This window comes from Dermochelys coriacea, chromosome 5 (genome assembly GCF_009764565.3).
Source record: "Dermochelys coriacea isolate rDerCor1 chromosome 5, rDerCor1.pri.v4, whole genome shotgun sequence".
NCBI lineage: Eukaryota > Metazoa > Chordata > Testudines > Dermochelyidae > Dermochelys > Dermochelys coriacea.
In genome coordinates this window covers 70,027,430-70,051,749 of record NC_050072.1, presented here as the reverse complement: position 1 = coordinate 70,051,749, position 24,320 = coordinate 70,027,430, and the positions used below count along the sequence as shown (strand labels likewise).

General features: G+C 44.2%; 1 protein-coding gene across 12 annotated transcripts in view; it reads right to left on the bottom strand.

The window, feature by feature from the left end:
* The window catches only part of FER (FER tyrosine kinase), a 395,630-nt gene that overhangs the window by 91,268 nt on the left and 280,042 nt on the right, over positions 1-24,320 (bottom strand). For all 12 annotated transcript variants that reach the window (XM_038401275.2, XM_043514883.1, XM_043514877.1 and 9 more), the window contains one exon: positions 92-215. In XM_038401275.2, coding sequence (XP_038257203.1) covers positions 92-215 — 124 coding nt within the window. The remainder of the gene's footprint in view (positions 1-91; positions 216-24,320) is intronic.

Sequence of the window (24,320 nt, the reverse complement as noted above, 5' to 3'; positions counted from 1 at the left end):
TCCAGTTTATATTAAGCACTACACTTTTACCCTATTATCTGGCAATTAAAGTGGCCAAAACTATAGTATGGAAAATAAATATCTTCCTTACCTGTGTATACAGTTTTTAGATTCAAGATACGCCATACCAGCAGCAGCATCTAATGAAAATTTCACTAACTGTTTGGTTTTTAGCTCATCCTTCTTCTTTCTTAAAAAGGAGAGGAAATCGCCTCCTAGAGAAATAGACAGATGGACAATGAGATGACAGCAATGATACTCACATTCATCTTTTATTAGTGACGCTTGACTGAACAAAAAGTATTATACTATCAGCCATGCTTGTCAACCAATTTGTTTGAGGCTAAGATAAAAAAAGAAAATGGAAAGAATACATTCCCATCAGTATGTGGCCTCCTTAACCGGCCCTGAATATTGCTCTAAGTACTTCCAGGTGAAAGCTGTACAAAGAATGAAAAAAACTTAATCAAGTCCATATTTTTACTACACTATACATTATATTTCCCTATGTATATTCAATATATATTTGCATAACTATGACTTATGGAGTAAAGAATCTACGGATAATAGGTTGCGATAAAAAGTCACTTTAATCACATCTTTCAGCTGCAATGGTCTATTAAAAACTGAATATTGCAATAGATGACGAGTTTGTATTTGCAGATTTATAACAGTTAAGTAATGTCTCTGTGATTGATGATTAGGGCAAAAGTAAACAAGGGAGAAAGATTACAGGAAGCCATGCACTGCTACATGCTGATGGTTAGAAACTTGAATTAAAGTATAAAATATGCCTCATTGCAGCAGGCAGTGCCAGAAGTCATAGTATAGCTTTTTCAAGTCTGAAGGTTTACATGTTATTATATAGAGAGCCATTTCTCTAGCCTTCATTCCATTTTACTGTGTACTGAACTGATTCTAGAGATCCTCTCTCAAGTAATGCCCCATGACGGTTTTCATATACTTTCTTGGCACTGAAAAGAGGCATTACCATATGTTAAAAGTTTCAGCAGGGATTTTCTTAGCAGGAAATATCTATTTATATTTCACATTATGAGAGAGAAACTGAGGGGTTATTAGAGAGGGGTTTTATTAACAGCAGACATTTTCTCCTTCTAGCTCTATGGCTCTCAAATATTAAGCTGGAATGTTTGTTAAAGGAATTATCATCTTAATTGTCAACACCTGCACTTTTTTACCCACTTTTCCAAGAATTTGTGCTTCTTTTGATACAAAAATTCTAGAGGTGATGGTTTACTGGGTTGGTTCCTTAATGAAAGCTTCCAGGAAGCTTAACCTACAGCTAAAACTCTGCTGCTTTACTCCCTTTGATTACCCACGGGACACTGCAAACATTTTGAAAACAAATTTGCTTTCCTTTAATATGATTTCTGATTAACTTTTTTGTGTCAGGCAATTGTGACAAGAGAAGGTGAATAATACTTTATCATCTTTTATGTATCCTTTATTATTTAACAATTCTCAGAAAAAATGAGGGCTTTTTAAAGGAATGTACATGATAGATATATAGATACACACATTTCACTTAGGTGTGTACATATGTATATATGTCATCATTAGGGCTGTCAACTGATTAAATAATTAATCATGATTAATTGCACAATTAAAAAATTAATTGCATAATTAATCATGCTCCTAAACAACAATAGAATACCACTTATTTAAATATTTTTGGATGTTTTCTACATTTTCAAATATATTGATTACATTTACAACACAGAATACAAACTCTGCCGTGCTCACTTTATATTTATTTTTATTACAAATACTTGCACTGTAAAAAACAAAAGAAATAGTAGTTTTCAATTTACCTGATATAATTACTGTAGTGCAATCTCTCTATCATGAAAGTGCAACTTACAAATGTAGATTTTTAAATTACACAACTGCATTCAAAAACAAAACAATGTAAAACTTTAGTGCCTACAAGTCCACTCAGTCCTACTTCTTGTTCAGCCAATTGCTCAAACAAGTTTGTTTACATTTGCACGAGATAATGCTGCCCACTTCTGTTTTACATCACCTGAAAGCGAGTACAGGCATTCGCATGGCACTGTTGTAGCTGGTGACACAAGATATTTATGTGCCAGATGCACTAAAGATTCATATGTCTCTTCATGCTTCAACCACCATTCCAGAGGACATCTGTCCATGCTGATAAAGGGTTCTTCTCGATAATGATCCAAAGCAGTGTGGACTGACACATGTTCATTTTCATCATCTGAGTCAAATGCCACCAGCGGAAGGTTGATTTTCTTTTTCGTGGTCAGGTTCTGTAGTTTCTACATTGGAGTGTTGCTCTTTTAGGACTTCTGAAACCATGCTCCACACCTCATCCCTCTCAGATTTAGGAAGACGCTTCAGATTTTTAAACCTGGGTTTGAGTGCTGTAGCTATCTTTAGAAATCTCACATAGGTACCTTCTTTGCATTTTGTCAAATCTGTAGTGTAAGTATTCTTAAAACAAACAACATGTTTTGGGCCATCATCTGAGACTTCTATAACATGAAATATATGGCAGAACGTGGGTAAAACAGAGCAGGAGACATACAATTGTCCCCCAAGGAGTTGAGTCACAAATTTAATCAATGCATTATTTTTTTAACAAGCGTTATCAGCATGGAAGCACATTCTTTGGAATTGTGGCTGAAGCATGAAGGGGCATATGAATGTTTAGCATATCTGGCATATCAATACCTTGCAATGCCAGCTACAAAAGTGCCATGCGAATGCCTGTTTTCACTTTCAGGTGACATTGTAAATAAGAAGTTGGCAGCATTATCTCCGGTAAATGTAAACAAACTTGTTTGTCTTAGTGATTGGCTGAACAAGAAGTAGGACTGAGTAGACTTGTAGGCTCTAAAGTTTTACATTGTTTTGTTTTTGATTGCAGTTATGTAACAAAAAAAATCTACAGTTGTAAGTTGTACTTTCATGATATAGAGATTACACTATAGTACTTGTATGAAGTGAATTGAAAAATACTATTTCTTTTGTTTATCATTTTTACAGTGCAAACATTTGTAATAAAAATAATATAAAGTCAGCACTGTACACTTTGTATTATGTGTTTTAATTGAAATCAATACATTTGAAAATGTAGAAAAACATTGAAAAATATTTAACACATTTCAATTGGTATTTTATTAACTGTGTGATTAAAACGGTGATTAATTGTGATTAATTTTTTTGAGTTAATCGTGCGAGTTATCTGCGATTAATCAACAGGCCTAGTCATCATATGCTGGAATAAAATGCTGATGTGAAATCAGTTCTGTTTTACATGATATATAATTACATGCATTATATCTGCATAAAGGTTACAAGCTCAATGCTCAAGTGCATGCAGTACTGGCTGGGCACAACCGGGGGAGAAGGGAAGAACCACAGCAGATTGTGGTTCTCCATTCCAGGGCTGACCAAGGGTTGGTATGTTGTAGTTTGGACCAGTGGTTCTCCACCTGTGGTCTGCAGACCTCTGGAGCAGTCCATGGATTGTGTAAAAGACTTGGAAAGAAAACTGTCTGAACAGATTTCTGAGTAGCAGCCATGTTAGTCTGTATTCGCAAAAACAAAAGGAGTACATGTGGCACCTTAGATACTAACAAATTTATTTGAGCATAAGCTTTCGTGAGCTACAGCTCACTTCATCGGATGCATTCGGTGGAAAATACAGTGGGGAGATTTATATACACACAGAGAACATGAAACAATGGGTTTTATCATACACACTGTAAGGAGAATGATCACTTAAGATGAGCTATTACCAGCAGGAAGTGGGGGGGAGGAGGAAAACCTTTTATGGTGATAATCAAGGTGGGCCATTTCCAGCAGTTAACAAGAACGTCTGAGGAACAGTGGGGGGTGAGAAATAACATGGGGAAATAGTTTACTTTGTGTAATGACCCATCCACTCCCAGTCTCTATTCAAGCCTAAGTTAATTGTATCCAGTTTGCAAATTAACTCCAATTCAGCAGTCTCTCATTGGAGTCTGTTTCTGAAGTTTTTTTTGTTGAAGGATAGCCACTCTCAGGTCTGTAATTGAGTGACTGGAGAGATTGAAGTGTTCTCCGACTGGTTTTTGAATGTTATAATTCTTGACGTCTGATTTGTGTCCATTTATTCTTTTACGTAGAGACTGTCCAGTTTGACCAATGCATCTACCAATGTGATATATGCCACCATGTGCCAGCAATGTCCCTCTGCCATGTACATTGGTCAAACTGGACAGTCTCTACGTAAAAGAATAAATGGAGTCAAAGTGCAGTGTAGACATCCAGGCTCAGGAACCCTGCAAGGAAGAATGGGATCCAGACCCAGGGATCCAGCCCAAGCCTCAACAGCCCCGCAGCCTGAGCCCTGGAAGCACAAGTCAGTTGATTTGGGTGTTTTATTGCAGTGTAGACATATTCTAAGGCTCTAACTTTGCAAAGTTCTGGATACTGCATTTTAAGTTCTAATGAAAGATGAAAACAACAGAATAGCTAAAGCTTGGCTAAGTACTAACTGAAGACTAAGGGTACGATCAACTCTATGGAATAAGAGTCAAAACACAAGAATCATTCAAGAGGGTGCACTACAAATAGGAAAAATGGGATGAAACTAAGAATGAAAAATGTGTGCTGAATATTTGCAAAAAACATCCTGCCAGTGAATTCTATTAGACTATGAAATAATCTCCCAAGTAAAGTGGAAGAAGCCCATCGTTTGGGCACACAAAGTTAAACTGGACAGTGCACTAGTACATGTACAGCAGAGAACAATCCTGTATTGGCATAGAGTGGACTAGATGGCCAAGTAAGTCTTTTCCATCTATAAGGCTCTGTCTACACTACAGCACGTACAGTGGCGTGACTGCATCGCAGTAGCACTTGTGATGGAGACACTCTAAGCTGATGGGAAAGACCTCTCCCATCAGCTTCATAACTCCTGCCTCCGTGACAGGTGATAGCTATGTCCATGGGAGAAGCTATCCCGCCGACATAGCACTGTCTACACCAGCGCTTAGGTCAGTGTAACTTACATCGCTCAAGGACTTTGATTATTCACACCCCTGAGCAATGTAAATTATACCAAAGTAACCTGTAGTGTAGACAAGGTCTAAGTTTTGTCATTCTTTGTCTTGAAATCAGGACCTGTCATATAAAGCAGGATGTAACAAATTCACAGAAAAAGTATACAACAAATAACTTTTTTTATAATTCTATAAATAAAAAAGAGCTGCTGTCTCAATCCTAACAAAACGAAATCCTAATGACCTAGAGATAGAGCTCAAATATTATTAGACATTTTAAAATAAAGAGAATTAAATGGATGCCAGGTTTATCTATATTTCATCTAATATTTTCTGGTTGATGGAAAGCAGGTGATGACAGAGAGCAGTCTGATAACCATTCCATCAGTAAAGGTGGCCTTTCCTCTTTCCGATACTGTAACAGCATCTTTCTAGTCATAGCACAGGCTTGTAAATCATCTTCAAGAAAAAGTAGTAAGAATAAGAACTACTATGTTTGTATTTAATGATAAAACATTTTGTTTATAAATGGAACACTAATTATCGGTGTAAGGAAATATTTTAATTTTTTTGAATAATTTAATGATAGTATTTATGGAAACCATGAGTTTCGTTAAATTACTGATACAATAGAGTAAAAACATTTATAGCACTGTTCACACATAGTGATTCAAAGCACTTTATAATGAAGACAAAAATACCAAATAACTCTAAAAATATTAAACAAATACCAGAATGAAAAGATGTCTTCAGTCTAGAAGATTTAGAATAGAGAGATTCAGAATTCCCAACTATCTATTGAAGGAAGTACAAGACGACAAAGCCCTGGCTACAAATGAATTAACTGGAATTGAATATGGGAAAGAAAGAAGCTTCCGCTTGAGGCACCACACTAAAGATGAAGGCACATAGGAGGAGGTTAGCAAGTCCAAAATATAAAGGGTCTGTCCACACAAAGCCCCCTAAAGTAATTACCATGGATTTAAAATCAACCAAGGACACTACAGGAAGCCTGCATATGGTCTCTATGACAAGAGTAGTGTTCTGGATTGACTTGGTCCCAGTGAAGGCCCTAACTGCTGAAATCTCAATAAGCTGAAAACATCTGGTCAGTTTAAAAAGAAGTCCAGAAAACCATGGCACAAGTTTGAGCTTTGCTGTTCTTGTAAAAGGAATTAATGTTGCCAAATAAACTTTGGAGAGAAAAGGGCACACTCCAGTAACAGTCCTAAAATGATGAAAATATTTAGTGATGTTTTTATTGTGTTCCAACATGGTTACCCCACAATTCAAGAGTCTGAAGAAACGCACACATATGGGGGACCCATCAAGCTGCAAAATTTTAGATGGTATAAAGTGTAGCAATCATTTTGGGAATTTCAGTTCGATCAGTGTTTGATTTGGGGGGAATTTGTTGACATTTATAAATTCACACGTGAAAGCCATCAGATAATGTTCAGTCTCTGAAAAGATCCAAATATTTCACATAACTGCACTAAGATACAATAAACCTAAAAACTGAGTCAGCCAAAATGTAAATATTAAACAAGCTAAATTGCAGCACTTAGAGAATCTCAATACTATCCAAAAATTGATTCAATAGAATATATTAATTAAATTAAATATGTTTAGAGAAACAGAATATAAACCACTCCAGTGGAACTTTCCGAACAAACTGATGAAACTCTATCTGAAAATGCTTATAGAAGCTAGCTGCACAAAGATTTAAAAGTAGTACAATAAGTGTGAAATGTGAGGAAAATATACAGTGAGAAAATGATAGTTACAGACTTTGGTCACAGCTGACATTTCAATGCTAATAATTACCTCATTATTGTAATCTTCATCCTCCCTTTCCCTTATTGTCCCCCCTTTTGTTTGTCTCTCTAATGAGGCACCTCTAAAATTAGATTGCAAACCCTTCTGGTAGGTACTGTGGCTTTTATTCTGTAAAACGTCATGAACTTTTGGATACTGTACAAAAATAAAAGTAATAATAAAATACTACTATATTTTGGCAGTGCAACTTTTTTCTCCAGCCCCTTTTAGAAAACTAAATTAGAAATTGGATTATAATCAACAAGTGTAGTTGGGCATTTATCCATGTTTGAAAAAATGTCCACTTACTTGAAAAGGAACAAGAAAACAACCAACGCAGTTTAGTTTCCAGTTTTGGTAAAAACAAACAACAAAAGTCGAGTATGCAGCAACAAATGACCTATGCAGGCCAAGAATTAAATATATATAGGAGGAAACGACAAAAGAACAGACATAGAAGAGAAACGTCTATGCAGGTCAGAGAAGTTGGCCAAAGTACAAGAGTCTAAAGAGGAAATTATTCAATAGGAAACAATAATCATGTATGTTATTTGTATTACTAAAATAGGATGAAGCTCAAGAAAGCAAGAATTCAATAATGGAGTTAGCACTGCATATCACAAGGATTCAAAATCTCTTCTGGGAACTCCAACAAAGCAATTGGCATATTCCTCCCATGAAAAATTAACTCACGATAAAATATGGAATGTGTCACAATCAGAGTCTTCTTTTATATTGCTCAAAATAAATTTTTTTCTAGCTCAGATTAGTTTTTAATGGGAACTCCTTGTATATGATTGCCCTAAGAGCCTTGTGAAGAAACAACAGGATTGTCTATCTGAAATGGACAACGCAGTATCTGCTATTTTAACCCCCAATCCTGCTGGGTCTAATAAACAGCAGGGACTAAACTTCACTGCAGCAGAAAGGATGAAAAGAACAAGGCAGAAAAGGGGGGGGCCCGCAAAATCAATAAAAGAAAGATTTCAAAACTGAACATTCAAAATTAGCAGTGGGAGAGACATAAGTGAATGTCAAATACGTTTCTAATTATGAATAAGCTCAAATATAAATGTGAACAAGAGTTGAAAGATTCAAAAAAAAAAAGGAGCGGAGGGGGCGAATAATGCATGAAAAGATCTGTATAGATCAAAACGAATACAAAAATTACCCATACAAGTGCGTTATTGTTCTCCACAATTAATATGGAAAAAAACTCTGCTACCTCCTGTAACAAACTACTGAAGATAATTAGATGTCAAAAGTAAATAATAATGATAAGAAGATATTCAATCTGAAGAAAAAGAAAAGCTAGCCATAACTGTACACACATTTGGGAATTATAAATCAATGCCAGAACACTTCTCTTTCCACATTGGCAGATGACATGTCTAAAAATATAAGCTACAGTGTTCTGTAGAATTTCCCCATTAATAAGCCATAACTTTAGATTCCTTAGAGTCTTTTTTAGGAAACTACCTCAAAATACTGTTTACTTTACAGCTATTAAATATTTTTATCAGCATTGTCAAGGTCATCATTGCATTAGTAACTAGAATTTTTAGAGGTATTTACAAGGAAGAAACTTGGAGATATTTTAAAAAAATCAGAATCCAAAATTGAATGTATTCTGCTCAGTCAACAAGACCTCTTTACGAACAGTTTCTCTGGCACCAAGTAAAAGCAAATTTCTAAAGTCGGTCTTTCAACCCCAGCAAGGCGCTCTGAAACACAGTATGCTGAAGAGAAGGTTACTCACCTTGTGCAGTAACTGAGGTTCTTTGAGATGTGCCCCCCTGTGGATACTCCACTCCAGGTGTTGGGGCATCCCTGTGCCTTTGCTTGGAGAATTTTAGTAGCAGTGCCCATGCGGGTCACGCATGTGTGGTGCCTGCTTTGATGCGTCGTTGGCGCTTCATCTAGTATGTGCGCAACATGTACCCCTCAGTTCCTTCTCTACCGCAGAATCTACCATTTGAACTCCAAACTAGAGGGGAGTAGGGTGGGTAGTGGAACACTCAAAGGGACACACATTTCAAAGAACCCCAAGTACTGCACAAGGTGAGTAACCTTCTCATCTTCTTCAAATGATGTCCCTGTGGGTGCTCCACTCCAGGTGACTGTAGAGTGGGAGGGATTTCAGAGTCGGTAGGTTTTGAATGCAGATAACAAAGCTCGGCCAAGCCGTGTATCTGCCTCTAGGCCTTATGTGACTGCATAATGTTTAGCAAAGGTGTGTTCAGAGGCCCAGGTGGCAGCTTTACATATGTCTATGAGGGGGACATTGTTTAGAAATGCTACTGATGATGATATTGATTTGGTAGAGTGTGTTCTGATGCCTACTGGAGATTGTATGCCCTTTAGCATAGGTCAATACATCCAGATATCCATTTGGAGAGCCTCTGTGTAGATATGGCAGCACCTTTGGACCATTCTGCGATGGATATGAATAGTTTCGGTGAAGCTTTAAATGGTTTGGCTCTCTCCAAATAGAAAGCTAATGCTAATCTAACGTCTAGGGCGTGCATTGTAGCTTCAAGTGCGTTCTCATGTGGTTTGGGAAATAATGCTGGAAGATGTATTGGTTGATTAATATGGAAGGACGAGGGTATCTTGGGGAGGAATTTAGGATGGGTCCTTTATGTAACTTCATCTTTAAAAAAGACTGTGTATGGGGGGTCTGCAATGAGAGCCCCTATTTCTCCCATGTATCAAGCCGACGTGATTGCTTTTAGAAATGCAACCTTCATGGATAGGTGTAGTAGGGAACAGGTCGCCAGGGGTTCAAACAGTTTTCAGGTGAGACCCATTAAGACCAAGTTTAGGTCCCATGGTTGTGTGGACGGTCTTACTTCTGGAAAGACTGTTTGAATGCCCTTGAGAAATCTTTTAGTGATTGGGTGAGCAAATATTGTGGTGTCGTTAATTTGTTGGTGAAAGGCAGCAATAGCCACAAGCCGTACTTTTGTTGAACTGAGAGACAGGATGGAATGTTTTAATTCAAGGATGTAATCTAGTATCAGTGGCCTGGGGTGTCAATACCACAGTGATTTGCTTGGTAGTGCACCATTCAGTAAATCTCTCCCATTTTTGTAGGTAGTACACGTAGTATATTTTCTACTGTGGAGCAGCACTTGTTTGACCTTTTCTGAGCAACCTAGTTCATCATTAAAGAATCATAGAAGACCATGCTTTCAGATGTAGCATCTCTATGTTCGGATGATGAGCCTGAGCCTCGCATTGTATTAACAGGTCCATCCGAGGTGGGAGAATGATTGGAGCACATGCTGACATATGTGTTATAGATGGATACAACACTTTTCTTGGCCATGTGGGGGCTATTAGGATGTTTTGTTGGTCCTTATTTTCTGTATTACCCTGGATAGTAATGGCATGGGTGGGAATGCATACAGGAGAGATGTGTCCTATCTGGTTAAAAATGCATCCCCCATTGATTGTGTTCCCAGACCTGCTCTCAAGAAGGATCTTGGGCATTCGCTGTTCTGGGCTGTTGCGAATAGGTCTATCTCCGGGTGACTCTATTTTTGGAATATGTGCTCATCGTTCATCCCCCACTCATGATTGTAGGGAAATTGCCTGAGCTCATCTGCCAAGGTGTTCTGATATCAGATAGGTAAGAGGCAGAGATGTGAATATTGTGTTGGATGCACCAGTTCCAGAGCCTCAGGGCACAGTGAGTGTGATCGGGGCCTCCCCTGGCCTGTTTATGTAGAACATGCAAGCAATGTCGTTGGTCATTACCCTTATGTTCTGATTCCTTATGAGCGGTACGAAGTGGAGGCAAGCATTGCGGATACCACGGAGTTCTGGCAGATTTATGTGTAGTCTTGTCTTGACTGGGACCGTAGCCCCTGAACTGTGCGGTGTTGCATGTGTGCTCCCCACCCTATGAGGGAGGCATCCATTGTGATAATCAGTGATAGAGGATCCTGTATGAATGGGATCCCCGAGCACATGTTGTGTGGTTGAGTCCACCATGTTAGGGATTTCTTGACTTTGGGTGGCATCGTTAATCGTCTGTTTAATCCATGTTTGTTTGGTATGTAGACAGTTCCTAGCCATCCCTGCAGGCAGCGCATATGTAAATGTGCATGTTTCACCACAAATGTGCATGCTGCCATGTGGCCCAGAAGTTGGAGACATGGGCGGGCTATAATCTGTGGGCTGTTCCTTACTGTGGATTTGAGAGCATTTATTGTGTCGAATCTGTTTTGTGGTTGTGATGCTTTTGCTATCACTGAATCAAGATAGGCCCCAATGAATTCTAGTTGTTGAACTGGTTCTACTATTAACTGTTTTTTGTTATTTGTAGACTCAGACTCTGAAAGAAGTCTATTGTCAGTTAGGTAGCCCGGAATGTGTCTAATAGAGTTGTGACTTCAGAAGACAGTTGTCCAGGTAAGAGAATATTATTTCTTGTTTTCTCAGGTGTGCCACTACTACCACGAGAATTTTTGAAAAAGCTCGAGGTACACTGATAGGCCAAGAGGTAGAACCTTGTATTCATAGTAGTCTGTGGGCAAGATGTATTGTAATATGAAAATAAGTGTCCTGCAGATCGAGGGCTGAAAACCAGACCCCCTGTTCCAGTGTTGGTATTATTGTTGTTAATGTGACCATTTTGAACCTTTGTTTTCTCATGAACTTGTTCAGTTCTGAGACCCAAGATAGGTTGCCACCCCCCATTTTTCTTCTGTGTGAAAAAATAGTGGGAACAGAAACACCTCCCCCTATGTTGGATGGGAACTGCTTCCACTGCCCCTAGTCAGAGGAAGTGATCTACCTCTTGTCGAAGCAGATGTTTGTGACGGGAGTCCCTTTCAAGGGAAAGTAGTATTTTTTTGTCTGCTCTTTTGCAGGTAGGAGATATGGTGGCTGGAGTTTGCCATACCGTTTTAGCGGGTTCCATTATCACCCTATTAATTGGCAATGCTATCTTGGGTGAGGAAGATGACTCTAAGATGTCCAGTAATTCATGTTGAGTTTCTAATACTTTTTTCAGAGGAATTTTGAGCTTATCAGCCACCTTTTTGAATAAGTCACAGAAGTGGTTGAAGTCATCAGCGATGATTTAGGATGAGGGCATTACTGTCTTATCTAGTGAGGAGAATGAATGAATGTTGTTTGGCGAGTTACCAAGAGCAATGCCCTCTTCCTGTTCTGCCATCGGTTCTTTTCCTGTCTCAGTAGTTACAGTCTCCGAGGGTGGAAATGGGTATCTAGAGTCTTACCTACAAGGGCTGGGGAGTCTGCTTAGTGTCTTCGGTAAGATTCCCATGGATCTCAATATGGCCAATGCCCAGAGAAGGGCATGGGTGATCCCACCCCTGGGGGTCCATGACATAGTGGCATGTCGTGCGCACATGTAGCCCTTGATCGTAGTGCTCAAGTTGCCACAGGTGTTTTGATTGGAGAGAAATGGTGCGGGGAGAACACCCCTTCAATCTCGTCGTCCTCACCTGGGGGCTATTGGAGATAATGGTTGCTTTGGTACCGCTGACATCAGTGAGCCATCGGTGCCCAAAGGAGGGGACTCTGGAGTTGAGGAGACCAACAGGTCCTTCTGGTGCAGAAAGCAGTGTGGTGCTGTGAACTTCAGTTCCGAAGAGTGCGGTGCCAATTGTATCGAGGGTGCAGCATGCAGAGCCAATGCTGGTGCAGTCTGTGTCAGCGCCATTGCACTAGCAATATTAGGCAGCAGCATAGTTGGCGGAGCAGCTGTCAGTGTTGTCTCCTTTAGCACTGTCTATGGTGCTGTGGTGGAGGAGGGAGGTTTAGAGCAACTCAACTCCGCATTGGAGCTCCACATTCTGGCAGCAGCCAATGCATGGGAGGTGCTGGGGGTTCTTGGAGTGTCATAACTACTGAGCTGCTTTGTGATCAGCACCGATGAGAGTAATTTGATCAGAGACCGTTTTCTGCTAGTCTGCTCTCTATGAGGCGAAGAGGACACGTTTCCTCACAGATTTTTGGGACTTTGGGGATCTTGGTGGAGAAGAGACCGGCGATCTGTGCCAGGAAGAGGTTTCCTGACCTGGGTTGGATGTTGGTTTTAACGATTTTTCCATCAAAATAAGTTTCTCAGGTCTCTATCTCTGTGTGCCTTGGCTTTCAGTTGGTTACAATGGGCACATTTCTGAGGAACGTGTGCTTGCCCTAGGCAATGGAAAAATTGTGTCCATCTGATACCAGCACTGCTTCTCTGTAGGTTGTAAATTGTTTAAATCCTGGTGAACCAGGCATTCTTTTTAGGGTTATATCTAATCCTAACTGTACTAAAAGAGAGGAAATAATGTATTTATTTATTTATTTATTTAGAAAAGGTATGTTAGCATCTAAGGGTATGTCTACACTATGAAATGTGGTCGATATTATAGAAGTCAATTTTTAGAAATCAATTTTATACAGTCAATACCCTATGTCCACACTAAGCGCATTAACTCGCTGGAGTGCGTCCTCACTACTGTGGCTAGCATCGACTTATGGAGCGGTGCACTGTGGGTAGCTATCCAACAGTTCCCGCAGTCTCCGCCGCCCATTGGAATTCTGGGTTAAGCTCCCAATGCCTAGTGGGGCAAAAACATTGTCGCGGTGGTTTTGGGTACATGTCATCAGTCGCCCCTCCCTCCATGAAAGCAACTGCAGACAATCGTTTTGCGCCTTTTTTCCATGCGGACACCATACTGCTTTCAGCAGATGGTGCAGTAGGACTGCTAACCGTCGTCATCCACCACTTCCATTGCAACTCTGCTTTGCTGCTAATGTCTCAATAGCAAATTTCTCTATGCTGTCTGTCATGGGCTTCCAGGTAAGTGTGTTCTTCCTCGGGAAATGTGCGTGATGCTAACCATCTTCCTCCACCGCTTCTGCTGCAACTCTGCTCTCCTGCAGACACCATATCTTGGCAAGCATGGAGCCCACTCAGATAACCACGGCAGTTATGAGCATTGTAAACATCTCGCACATTATCCTGCAGTATGTGCAGAACCAGAACCTGCAAAAGCAGGCGAGGAGCCGATGGCAGTGCGGTGACGAGGACATGGACACAGACTTCTCTCAAAGTACGGGCCCCTGGAATTTGGACATCCTGGCAATGGGACAGGCTCATGCAGTGGAACGCCAATTCTGGGCCTGGGAAACAAGCACAGACTGATGGGACTGCACAGTGTTGCGGGTTTGGAATGATTCCCAGCAGGTGCAAAACTTTCACATGCGTACTTTCATGGAACTTTGTGACTTGTTTTCCCCTGCCCTGAAGCGCAAGAATACCAAGATGAGAGCAGCCCTCACAGTTCACAAGCGAGTGGAGATAGGCCTCTGGAAGCTTGCAATGCCAGACAGCTACCAGTCAGTCAGGAATCAATTTAGAGTGGGCAAATCTACTGTGGGGGCTGCTGTGATCCAAGTAACCAACACAATCACTGAGCTGCTGCTATCAAGGGTAGTGACTCTGGGAAATGTGCAAGTAATAGTGGATGGTTTTGCTGCAATGGGATTCCCTAACTGTGGTGGGGCAATAGACGGAATGCATATCCCTATCTTGGCAGTCAGTATGTAAACCAAAAGGGGTACTTTTCAATGGTGCTGCAAGCAGTGGTGGATCACAAGGGACGTTTCACCGACATCAACGTGGGATGGCTGGGAAAGGTACATGACGCTCGCATCTTCAGGAACTCTCGTCTGTTTCAAAAGCTGCAGGAAGGGACTTATTTCCCAGACCTGAAAATAACTGTTGGGGATGTTGGAATGCCTATAGTTATCTTTGGGGAATCCAGCCTACCCCTTAATGCGATGGCTCCTGAAGCCATATACAGGCACCCTGGACAGTAGTAAGGAGCTGTTCAACTCTAGGCTAAGCAAATGCAGAATGGTGGTAGAATGTGCATTTGGATGTTTAAAAGCACGCTGGAGCAGTTTACTGACTCGGTTAGACCTCAGCAATACCAGTATTCCCATTCTTATTGCTGCTTGCTGTGTGCTCCACAGTATCTGTGAGAGTAAGGGGGAGATGTTTATGGCAGGGTGGGAGGTTGAGGCAAATTGCCTGGCCGCTGATTACGTGTAGCCAGACATCAGGGAGATTAAAAGAGCACAGCAAGGCATGCTGCACATCAGAGAAGCTTTGAAAACCAGTTTCATGACGGGCCAGGCTACGGCGTGACAGTTCTGTTTGTTTCTCCTTGCTGAAAATCCGCCCCCTTGGTTCACTCTACTTCCCTGTAAGCCAAACGCCCTCCCCCCTTTGATCATCACTTGCAGAGGCAATAAAGTCATTGTTGTTTCAAAATCATGCATTCTTTATTAATTCATCACACAAATAGGGGGATAACTGCCAAGGTAGCCCAGGAGGGGTTGGGGAGGAGGGAAGTATCGGATGGGGTGGTGGATGAGGGGAAGAGGGAAGGACAAGGCCACACTGCACTTCAAAACTTATTGAAGGCCAGCCTTCTGTTGCTTGGGCAGTCCTCTGGGGTGGAGTGGTTGAGTGCCCGGATCTTCCCTCCCCACTCCCCCGCATTCTTGGGCATCTGGGTGAGGAGGCTATGGAACTTGGGGAGGAGGGCGGGCAGTTACACAGGGGCTGCAGCGGCGGTCTGTGCTCCTGCTGCCTTTCCTACAGCTCCACCAGATGCCGGAGCATATCAGTTTGATCCCACAGTAGCCTCAGCATTGCATCCTGCCTCCTCTCATCATGCTGCCACCACCTCTCCTCTTGCTCCCGCAACCTCTCATCTTGCTCGTCCCTCCTGTCCTTGCATTCATTTTCTGCTTTGGACTCTGCCATTGTTTGCCTCTACACATTCTGCTGAGCTCTTTCAGTGTGGGAGGACTGCATGAGCTCAGAGAACATTTTATTGCGAGTGCATTTTTTTCACCTTCTTATCTGTGCTAGCCCCTGGGACGGAGATGATATGGGGAGCATTGAAACATTTGCAGCTGAGGGAGGAAAAAAAGAGAGTGTAGTATTTAAAAAGACATTTTAGAGAACTATGGGTGGATCCTTTCACAGTGAACCAAGCTGTTAACATTACATACCACATGCGTTTTCGGTACAAGGTTGCATTTTGCCTCTTATATTGAGGGCCTGCCGGTTTGGTGTAAGAGATCACACACACAGGGCTGGATAACAGAATTCGGCTTGCAGGAAGCCATGGTAAGCCACAGTCTTTCGGGTTCTTCAATCTTTATAACATGCGGGAATGGTTTCACCCAACTCAACCCCCCCAATTCTCTGGGATGATCACTTCACCCCTTCTCCCGCTGTGTGACTAGTATCAGGGAAGATCCCGCCAGCCAAATGCGAACAGCTCAGTGTGAATGCCGCTCCCCCGACCCCGACCCCACCGTGTGGCTAAAAGCGAGGATGATTTCTTTTCAGCCACAGGCAAACAGCCCAGCAGGAATGGCCACCTCTGAATGTCCCCTTAATAATGTCCCTGGATAATTTCCGCTCCATTCCCAGACACGTTAACAGACTTTTCCAGTAGCTGTACTGGCCGTGAATGCATCCCAAGTCTTCAGGTCAAATTAATCATTAAACACACTTGCTTTTAAACCATGTATTATATTTACAAAGGTACACTCACCAGAGGTGCCTTCTCTGCCTTCAAGTTCCGGGAGCCCGCCTTGGGAGGGTTGGGAGGGTATTGGCTCCAGGGTGATAAACAGTCTCTGGCTGTAGGGGAGAATGGTTTCATCCTCCTCCTCCTCATCTTCCTCGTCCCCAAAACCCTCATCCCTGTTGCGTGAGATTCCCCCCTTGCTGGAGTCCACGTACAGGGGTGGGGTAGTGGTAGGGGCACCACCTAGAATTGCATGCAGCTTATCATAGAAGCAACATGTCTGGGGGTCTGACCCGGAGCAGCCGTTTGCCTCTTTGGATTTTTGGTAGGCTTGCCTGATCTCCTTAAATTTCATAAAAAGAAAAGGAGTACTTTTGGCACCTTAGAGACTAACAAATTTATTAGAGCATAAGCTTTTGTGAGCTTCCGATGAAGTGAGCTGTAGCTCACGAAAGCTTATGCTCTAATAAATTTGTTAGTCTCTAAGGTGCCACAAGTACTCCTTTTCTTTTTGCGAATACAGACTAACACGGCTGCTACTCTGAAACCTTAAATTTCATGTGGCTCTGCTGCGGGTCCCTGTTACAGCCTTTGTCCTTCATGCCCTTGGAGATTTTTTCAAATATTTTGGCATTTTGTCTTTTGAAACGGAGTTCTGATAACATAGATTCATCTCCCCATACAGCGATCAGATCCAGTACCTCCCGTTTGGTCGATGCTGGAGCTCTTTTGTGATTCTGGGACTGCATGGTCACCTGTGCTGATGAGCGCCGTATGATCACCTCCGTTGATGATCTCACCACACTGGCCAAACAGGAAATGAAATTCAAAAGTTCCCGGTGCTTTTCCTGCATACCTGGCTAGTGCATCTGAGTTGAAAGTGCTTTCTAGAGTGATCACAATGGAGCACTCTGGGATAGCTCCCAGAGGCTTATACTGTTGAATTCCATCCATACAACTCCAAATTTGACCCGGTGATGTCAATTTCAGCGCTAATCCCCTTGTCGGGGAGGAGTACAGAAATAGATTTTTAAGAGCCCTTTAAGTCGACAAAAATGGCTCTCTCGTGTGGACAGGTACAGGGTTAAATTGATCTAACGCTGCTAAATTTGACCTAAACTCATAGTGTAGACCAAGGCTAAGCTATCTTTACTATCTAACAGTAGCAAAATGAAGGCTTTTAATGTGACTGCTGGGAGCTCCATCTCAGGCCAGGGACAGTTGAGAAGGAACGGAGGGATCCGGGTTGCACGGGTAAGCTAGATGAAGCGCCAACTGTGCCATGAGGCAGGCACTGCACACTGCAAACGGGAGGTACTGGATCTGATCGCTGTATGGGCACTGCTATTAAAACTCGCTGAGAAAAGGCGCAGTGATGCACTAGCACCTGGAACAAACTTTGTTCTTATGAAAAACCGTGCACGGGGGCTCGGAGGTCAGGGCCCTGAGTTCTGAGACCCGCCTGGCCAACGTGATAGCGACCAAGAAGGCCACCTTCCACGAGAGGCGAGACCAGGAAAACGTGGCTAGTCACTCAAATGGGGGCCCCTTGAGACGGGACATCAGGTTCAGGTCCCACTGCGGAACCAGGGCCTAGCATCCAGGAAAGATGGTCCAACCCCTTGGGGAACTGGCCAGTGATAGCATCGGGAAATACCATGAGCCCCTGCACCAGCGGATGGAAGGCCGATATGGCCACCAGGTGCCCCTTAACTGACGAGGGTGCCAGGCCCTGGGCTCGAAGGGGAGAAGGTAGTCCAGGATAAGAGGGATCGGAGTGGCCACCGGGGAGACACCCCATTCAGCCGCCCATCTGGAGAACCGGGACCATTTTGCCAAGTAGGCGCGGCATGGAGGGCCATCTGCTTTTCAGGAGGACGCGCTGGACCCTTTCTCAGCATGTTGTTTTCCCTCTAGCTAACTACTGAGCAGCCACGCCGTGAGGTGGAGAGCTGCTAGGTTGGGTGGAAGAGGCAGCCCCGGTCCTGGGAGAGCAACCACCAGGCCTGTGAGGGTCCCGTACCAATGTAGCCTGGGCACGCTAGGGCAATCAAGAGGACCCGTGCCTTGTCCGTCTTTATTTTTACCAGGACCCTGCTGATCAGTGGGAATGGAGGGGAAGGGATAGACATAACTGGCCTCACCAGGACAGGTGGAAGCATCGGAGATACCTCCCTGTCCCAGTTTCCCCCTGGAGCAGAACCGGGGACAGCAACAGCCTTGCCTGTTGATACAGAACATCGAGGCCATATTATCCATGAGGACCCTGACCACCTTGCCCTGCAGGTGTGAGCAGAAGGCCATGCACACCAGGCATACCACCCGGAGTTCCCTGACGTTTATGTGTAGGGACAGATCCTGCACCGACCACAGACCTTCGGTCTGAACTTTCCCCACATGGGTCCCCCAACCCAGGTCTGACGTATCGGACACCAGCTCCAGCAACGCGATCCTGTCCCAGAATGGGACTCCTTGGAGCATGTTGCTTGGGGTGGACCACCATCGCAGTGTGGCGATCACAGAGTCAGGCATGGTGAAGACCTTGTCCATCCTGTCCCTGGCCTGAGAGAACTCCGAGGCCAGCCAGAGCTGCAGGGGCTCCATTCGGAGTCTGGGTGGCCTGAGCGGGAGCCTGTTGCAGCCTAAACTTAGATTTGGCCAGAGCCGGGACATAGAGACCCAGAGTCTGGAGGGTCATGCGGGGGTCCTTCACGCCATGCAGCTTTGTATCCGTTTGCTCCACAAACAGAGCTATGCCGTCAAACAGGAGATCCTACATGGCAGCTTGCGCTCCACTGGAGAGCCCGGACAGCAGGAGCTACGATGCCCTTCTAATAGACACTGCCAAGGCCATGGACCGTGCTGCCATGTCAGCCGCATCTGAAGCCGCTTGCAGGGATGCTCTGGCAGCCGCTGTACTCTCCTCCACCAGTCCTGAACTCTTTCTTATCGCGCTCCTGGAGGGAATCCTCAAACTTGGGCAGGGAACCCCACAAATTGAATTCATATCTGCCCAGTAGCGCCTGGTGGTTTGCCACCTGCAACTGAAAACTCGAGGGAGAATAAAGCCTTCTCCCAAAAGAGTCCAGCCTCCGCGAAACTTGATTTTTCAGGTAGGGGCTGGTTCACCCTGATGCTCCCTGTGGTTGATGACTTAACCGCCGGATGGGTGTAGAGGTACTCGTGCCCCTTGGCAGGTACAAAGTACTTGCATTCCGCCTTCTTAGAGATGGGGGCAAGCGACCCATGTTTGCCACAAGGCAATTGAAATTTTTGCCACCCCTTCATGGAAGGGCAAAGCTACCCTAGCCGGTGCCAAAGAGGACAGCACATTGAACAGGGAGTCCAAGTGTTCCTCCAACTCCTCCAGTGAGGTGGAAGCTTGATGCCACCCTTTTAAAAAGTCCTCCTGCAAAACGGAGGAGGGTGGGGCCATTATTGCCTCATCCAGGGAGGGCGAGGAGGCCGGCACGGTGCTCTGGGTGTCTGCCAGCACCGGAGGATGCACCACTTGTTCGTACTCAGGGCACAGTGCCGAGGACGTATTTCCCACCGACCCCCTCCTCTGTGGTCTGGAGAGGGAGGCTGACGGTGCCTCTGAGGCTTTGGCTACCGAGCAGGCCCCCACCAGGTGCTGAGTCGTGGCCACGGTGCTCACTGGTAGGCCACGGGCAGGCCACGGGGCCCAGGGCCACTGTACTGGCTGCGTCACCAACAGGCCCTGTTTGTTCGGCCTGGCTGTCCTGTCCCATGGAAAGGTGACTACAAGTGGAGGCCTGGCTGATGAACAACCTGCTGCTGTCTCAGGACTGGGAGGAACGGCGGTGCCGGGAGCAACATCGCCCATGGGACCACAACCTTGATACGGAGGACCGATACCGTCTGTAGCTGCTGCTATGTGATCAGTTCTGATGGGCAGACCCGCGACTGTGAGGTGCCAACGATTGACTGAGCTGCAGATGCCTTGGCGGAGCCTTGGAGCAGGATTCCGAGCGGGAACGGCGTTGACGTGCGTGTCGTGAATGGCCACAGTAATCCCTATGAGACGAGGACCTCTGGCGACGTTTGGTCCCGTCGGTACTCACTCTGTGACGTGGAGCAGTACTGAGAGTTTCGGTCGGACGGCACCCAACCAGACAGTCTGGTGGGAGTTGAGGGCAATCCACGTGGACTATGCCCTGAACTGTCACTGGGTGGCAAACGGCATCGGGAACGTTCCCTGGACTGAGACCGGTGCCAAGCTGGGATTGACTGCGGAGACCCCAGCGGTGGCTTGCACCTGGATCATGGTGCCGACATCGGCAGCGCTCCTGGTACTGGCTTAGACATGACGTCCTGGGCTGCCTGCAGGGCCTCCGGTGTTTCTGAAGCGGTCGGCTACTCCGCTCTACGCGAGTCAGAGGTCTAGAGGCCGGAGGGGATCGAGGACTGCCCGACATGGGTCTAGTCTCTGCCCCTGGATTCCCTCGGTGCCACTGTGAAGAAGGAGTTTTCTTTGCCTTCTTGTGCCCTGTGGACGGGGATCAGTGCCAACTGGTCGAAGGCGCTGGACGGTCATCGCATACTGATGCCGTGGTGCCTGGTGCCAACTCGGAGTGGTGCACCGGAGTCGGGGTCATCGCCGACTCCATCAGAATAGCCTGGAGCCTAATCTCTGTCCAAGGTTTAAACGACTTGCAAATCTTACAACGATCACTGATATGGGTTTCTCCCAAACAGTATAAACAGTCTGCGTGCGGGTCACTCCTTGGCATAGATCGCCTACCAGTGTCGCACGACTTAAAACTCGGGGTGGGGGCATGCCCCAGCCCAGGCACTCTAATTAACTGAACAGCTAACTAACTACAGGTACTAACACTGAACAAACAAAAAGTTCTGAGGACGAGTTACAACGAAGCTGGAGCAGAGTAGTTCTGATGCACCTTCACTGGGGCAAGAAGGAACTGACGGTGGGGGAGCACGCAGCTCCCCTTATACCATGCCATGGAGGCGCCACTCCAAGGGTCGCTGAGGCACTCCCCCAATGGGTACTGCTAGGGGAAAAACTTCTGGCACCGGTGCACGTGGCGAGTACACCTATGGTGGAATACACATGAGCCAAAGAAGAAAACACTCAAAGAAGAACTAGAGTGTTTTAAGGCTGATATACTGCAAGCGATTTAGGATAAGAAAGTAGGAGATTATCCACATAGAACTTCATCTTGTAAACCTTTCACTTATTTTGTCTAAATGATGATGAACATGGCTCTTTAAATGGTGAACATTTGTTAAAAGTCAGAAATACCATTTTTGTTTAGAAATGGTCATAAGTCAATTCTATAAAACAAAAAACAGATAGTATGTAGGGTTGCCAATTTTGTAATCTCTGAAAACCGAACACCCAGGCCCCCCCCTTCCCCAAAACCCCACCCCCGTCCCGCCTCTTTTTCTGAGGCCCAGGCCCTGCCCCCCTCCATCCTCTGCTCTTCCATTCTCGGGGCTCACCTGCTGCCTGCAGAGCCAGGCTAGGAGGAGCTGATGTGGAGTCTGCCTGCCTACCCACCCAATCAGTGGAAGTGAATATTTTGACTCAAGGTTTTATGAGAGGTGATGAACCTGTCTCACCCCTCAATTTTTTCCAGTACCTCAAAGTCCAAGACACAGACTATGAAGAAGCAAAAGTGCTGGATGGGTAGTGTGGATCTGTGCAGGAAATCATCTCAAAACACTCCAGCTACAGATAACCTTTTCTTTGATCTTTGTCTGAACATATCCACATTCAACAGACACACAGGAGCCTCTCAGTACTAATGGTGTCTCCCTCCCATACTCTCTCAGACATTTAGAATCAGTCTTGTCTTCAGGATTAAAGAAACTGTGACCTTTTCCTTCTCTTCTGGATCAGAAGAGGTGATATATAGTAGTAAATCACTAAGTAGTGGGCTCTTTTTGTCCTTTTGGATTGGATACATTTTATGATCTGGACTCGGCATTAAGCAAGAAAGAAGGGTCGGGGCTAACTCTGATGTGAAGTCAATTTGAGGTGCTCTGTCTGTTTCATGAAAAACTAACAAAGTTTGGATTCCCAGTCCTTGTGAGCCCTCAGAGGGCATATCTACACAGGGACACTGAGGATAGTTAAGCTGAATTAACTGAAGGTGTGAATTTAAAGTGCATCTGTTAAAATGCATTAAACCCATGTGGATGATCCCACTAAAAGTAAAGTAGCCTTAGCTAAAGAGAATTAAAACCACTTTACTTTTGAATGGAAGCATCCACACAGGGGTTTAATGCGCTTCAACAAATGTGCTTTAAATTAATACTTCCAATTAATTCATAATTTCATAACATTTAATGCCAGAAGGAATCATGAGATCATCCAATCTGGCTTCCTGTATCTCAAGGGCCATTACATTTCATCCGGATACCCCCATCTTAAGCACAATGACTTTAGTTAGATTAAAGCATTTTGGTCCTCAGAATATTGGCCACAGGCAGAATATAGGAGAGAATGAGTTGCCATCAAAGCCTGATGCCCCTGCAATTACAAGGAACTGATTAGGTGAGATATGCCCAGATGACCCGAACAGGTGATCCATGCCCCATGCTATAAAACAAGGTGGGAAACCTTCAGGGTTCTTGCTAATCTGCCCTGGGGGAAAATTCCTACCAAACTCCAAATCTGATGTGCAGTAGGAACCTGAGTATGTGAGCAAGACACACCAGCCAGGTATCTAGAAAGAGGATTCTCTGCATCACCGCAGAGCACTAGTCCATCTTTTTCAGTGTCCCATTTACCAGCAGTGGCCAATCTCTCTTGTGCTTCAGAGGAAGGTGCCCCTGACCCACTGTGAATACATCTGTGCATCGGGGGGAAAATAATTTTCCTGTAGGTGACTGACGGAAACCCTAAAGCATGAGATTTGATTATGGTAGTAGTATAACACAGAGTTGCAGGACAATTAGGACATCAGTCTCCAGGGCTGTCAAATTTTTAGAATGAAACTTTGCAATTCATAATTTTTAAAATGGGGATGGTCAACAAAGGTTTTTTTTTTTTTTAAATTTGTTGTCTGTTTTGAAGTTTGACATAAAATGTAGGTTTCAGAGGAAAAACACACACAACTCCAGCCTGGCTGATGCCAGCAGCAAAGTGAAGTGCATCCCCAAGGCTTGCAGTGCAGTGTGCTCAAGGAATCCCCAGGGGGGAATGCTAATCTCTGTGCTATGCTTGGGGACAGGGTTACTTTGACCTAGGTCTGTGCACTGCAGTGTGGATACCAGAGCCCTAAGTTCATGCACGAGTCAGAAAATCCTTAACCTAGGGTTTAAATGCAGTGTAGAAGCTCAAGCCCACTTAGGTTCCCTGAAACAGGTTCACTGACTTCAGTCACCTAACCCTAGGCTTACACTGATGTGTAGACATACCCCTAGACTCTCAGATTCCAAGGCCAGAAGAAGCCAGCACAACCATCCAGTCTGACCCCATGCATATACAGAGACTATGGAATTTCTCTCAGAAGCTGACAAAGCTTTTAAAACTTTAAAGATCTAAAAAGATATCTAATTTGTGTTGAAGACTCCAGGCAATAGTGAGTTCACCACCTCTCCCAGTAAACCGTTCCAACGTTTAATTATGCTCATAACTAGGAAACTGCATCTTACTTCAAGTTTGAATTTGTCAAACTTCAACTTCATCCAATCAGCAAAATTGAAAATCCCCCCACACTCAGATATTTTTTTAATGTCTAAGTACCTATACACAATGATCAGGTCACCTTTCAACCTTGTCTTTGATAAGTTCTGTAAGCTTTACATCATAAGACTTGTTTTCCAGGCCCTGGATCATATTTATAGCCTCCTTCTAAACTTTTTTAGTATTTCCACCTCTTTATTGTAGTGT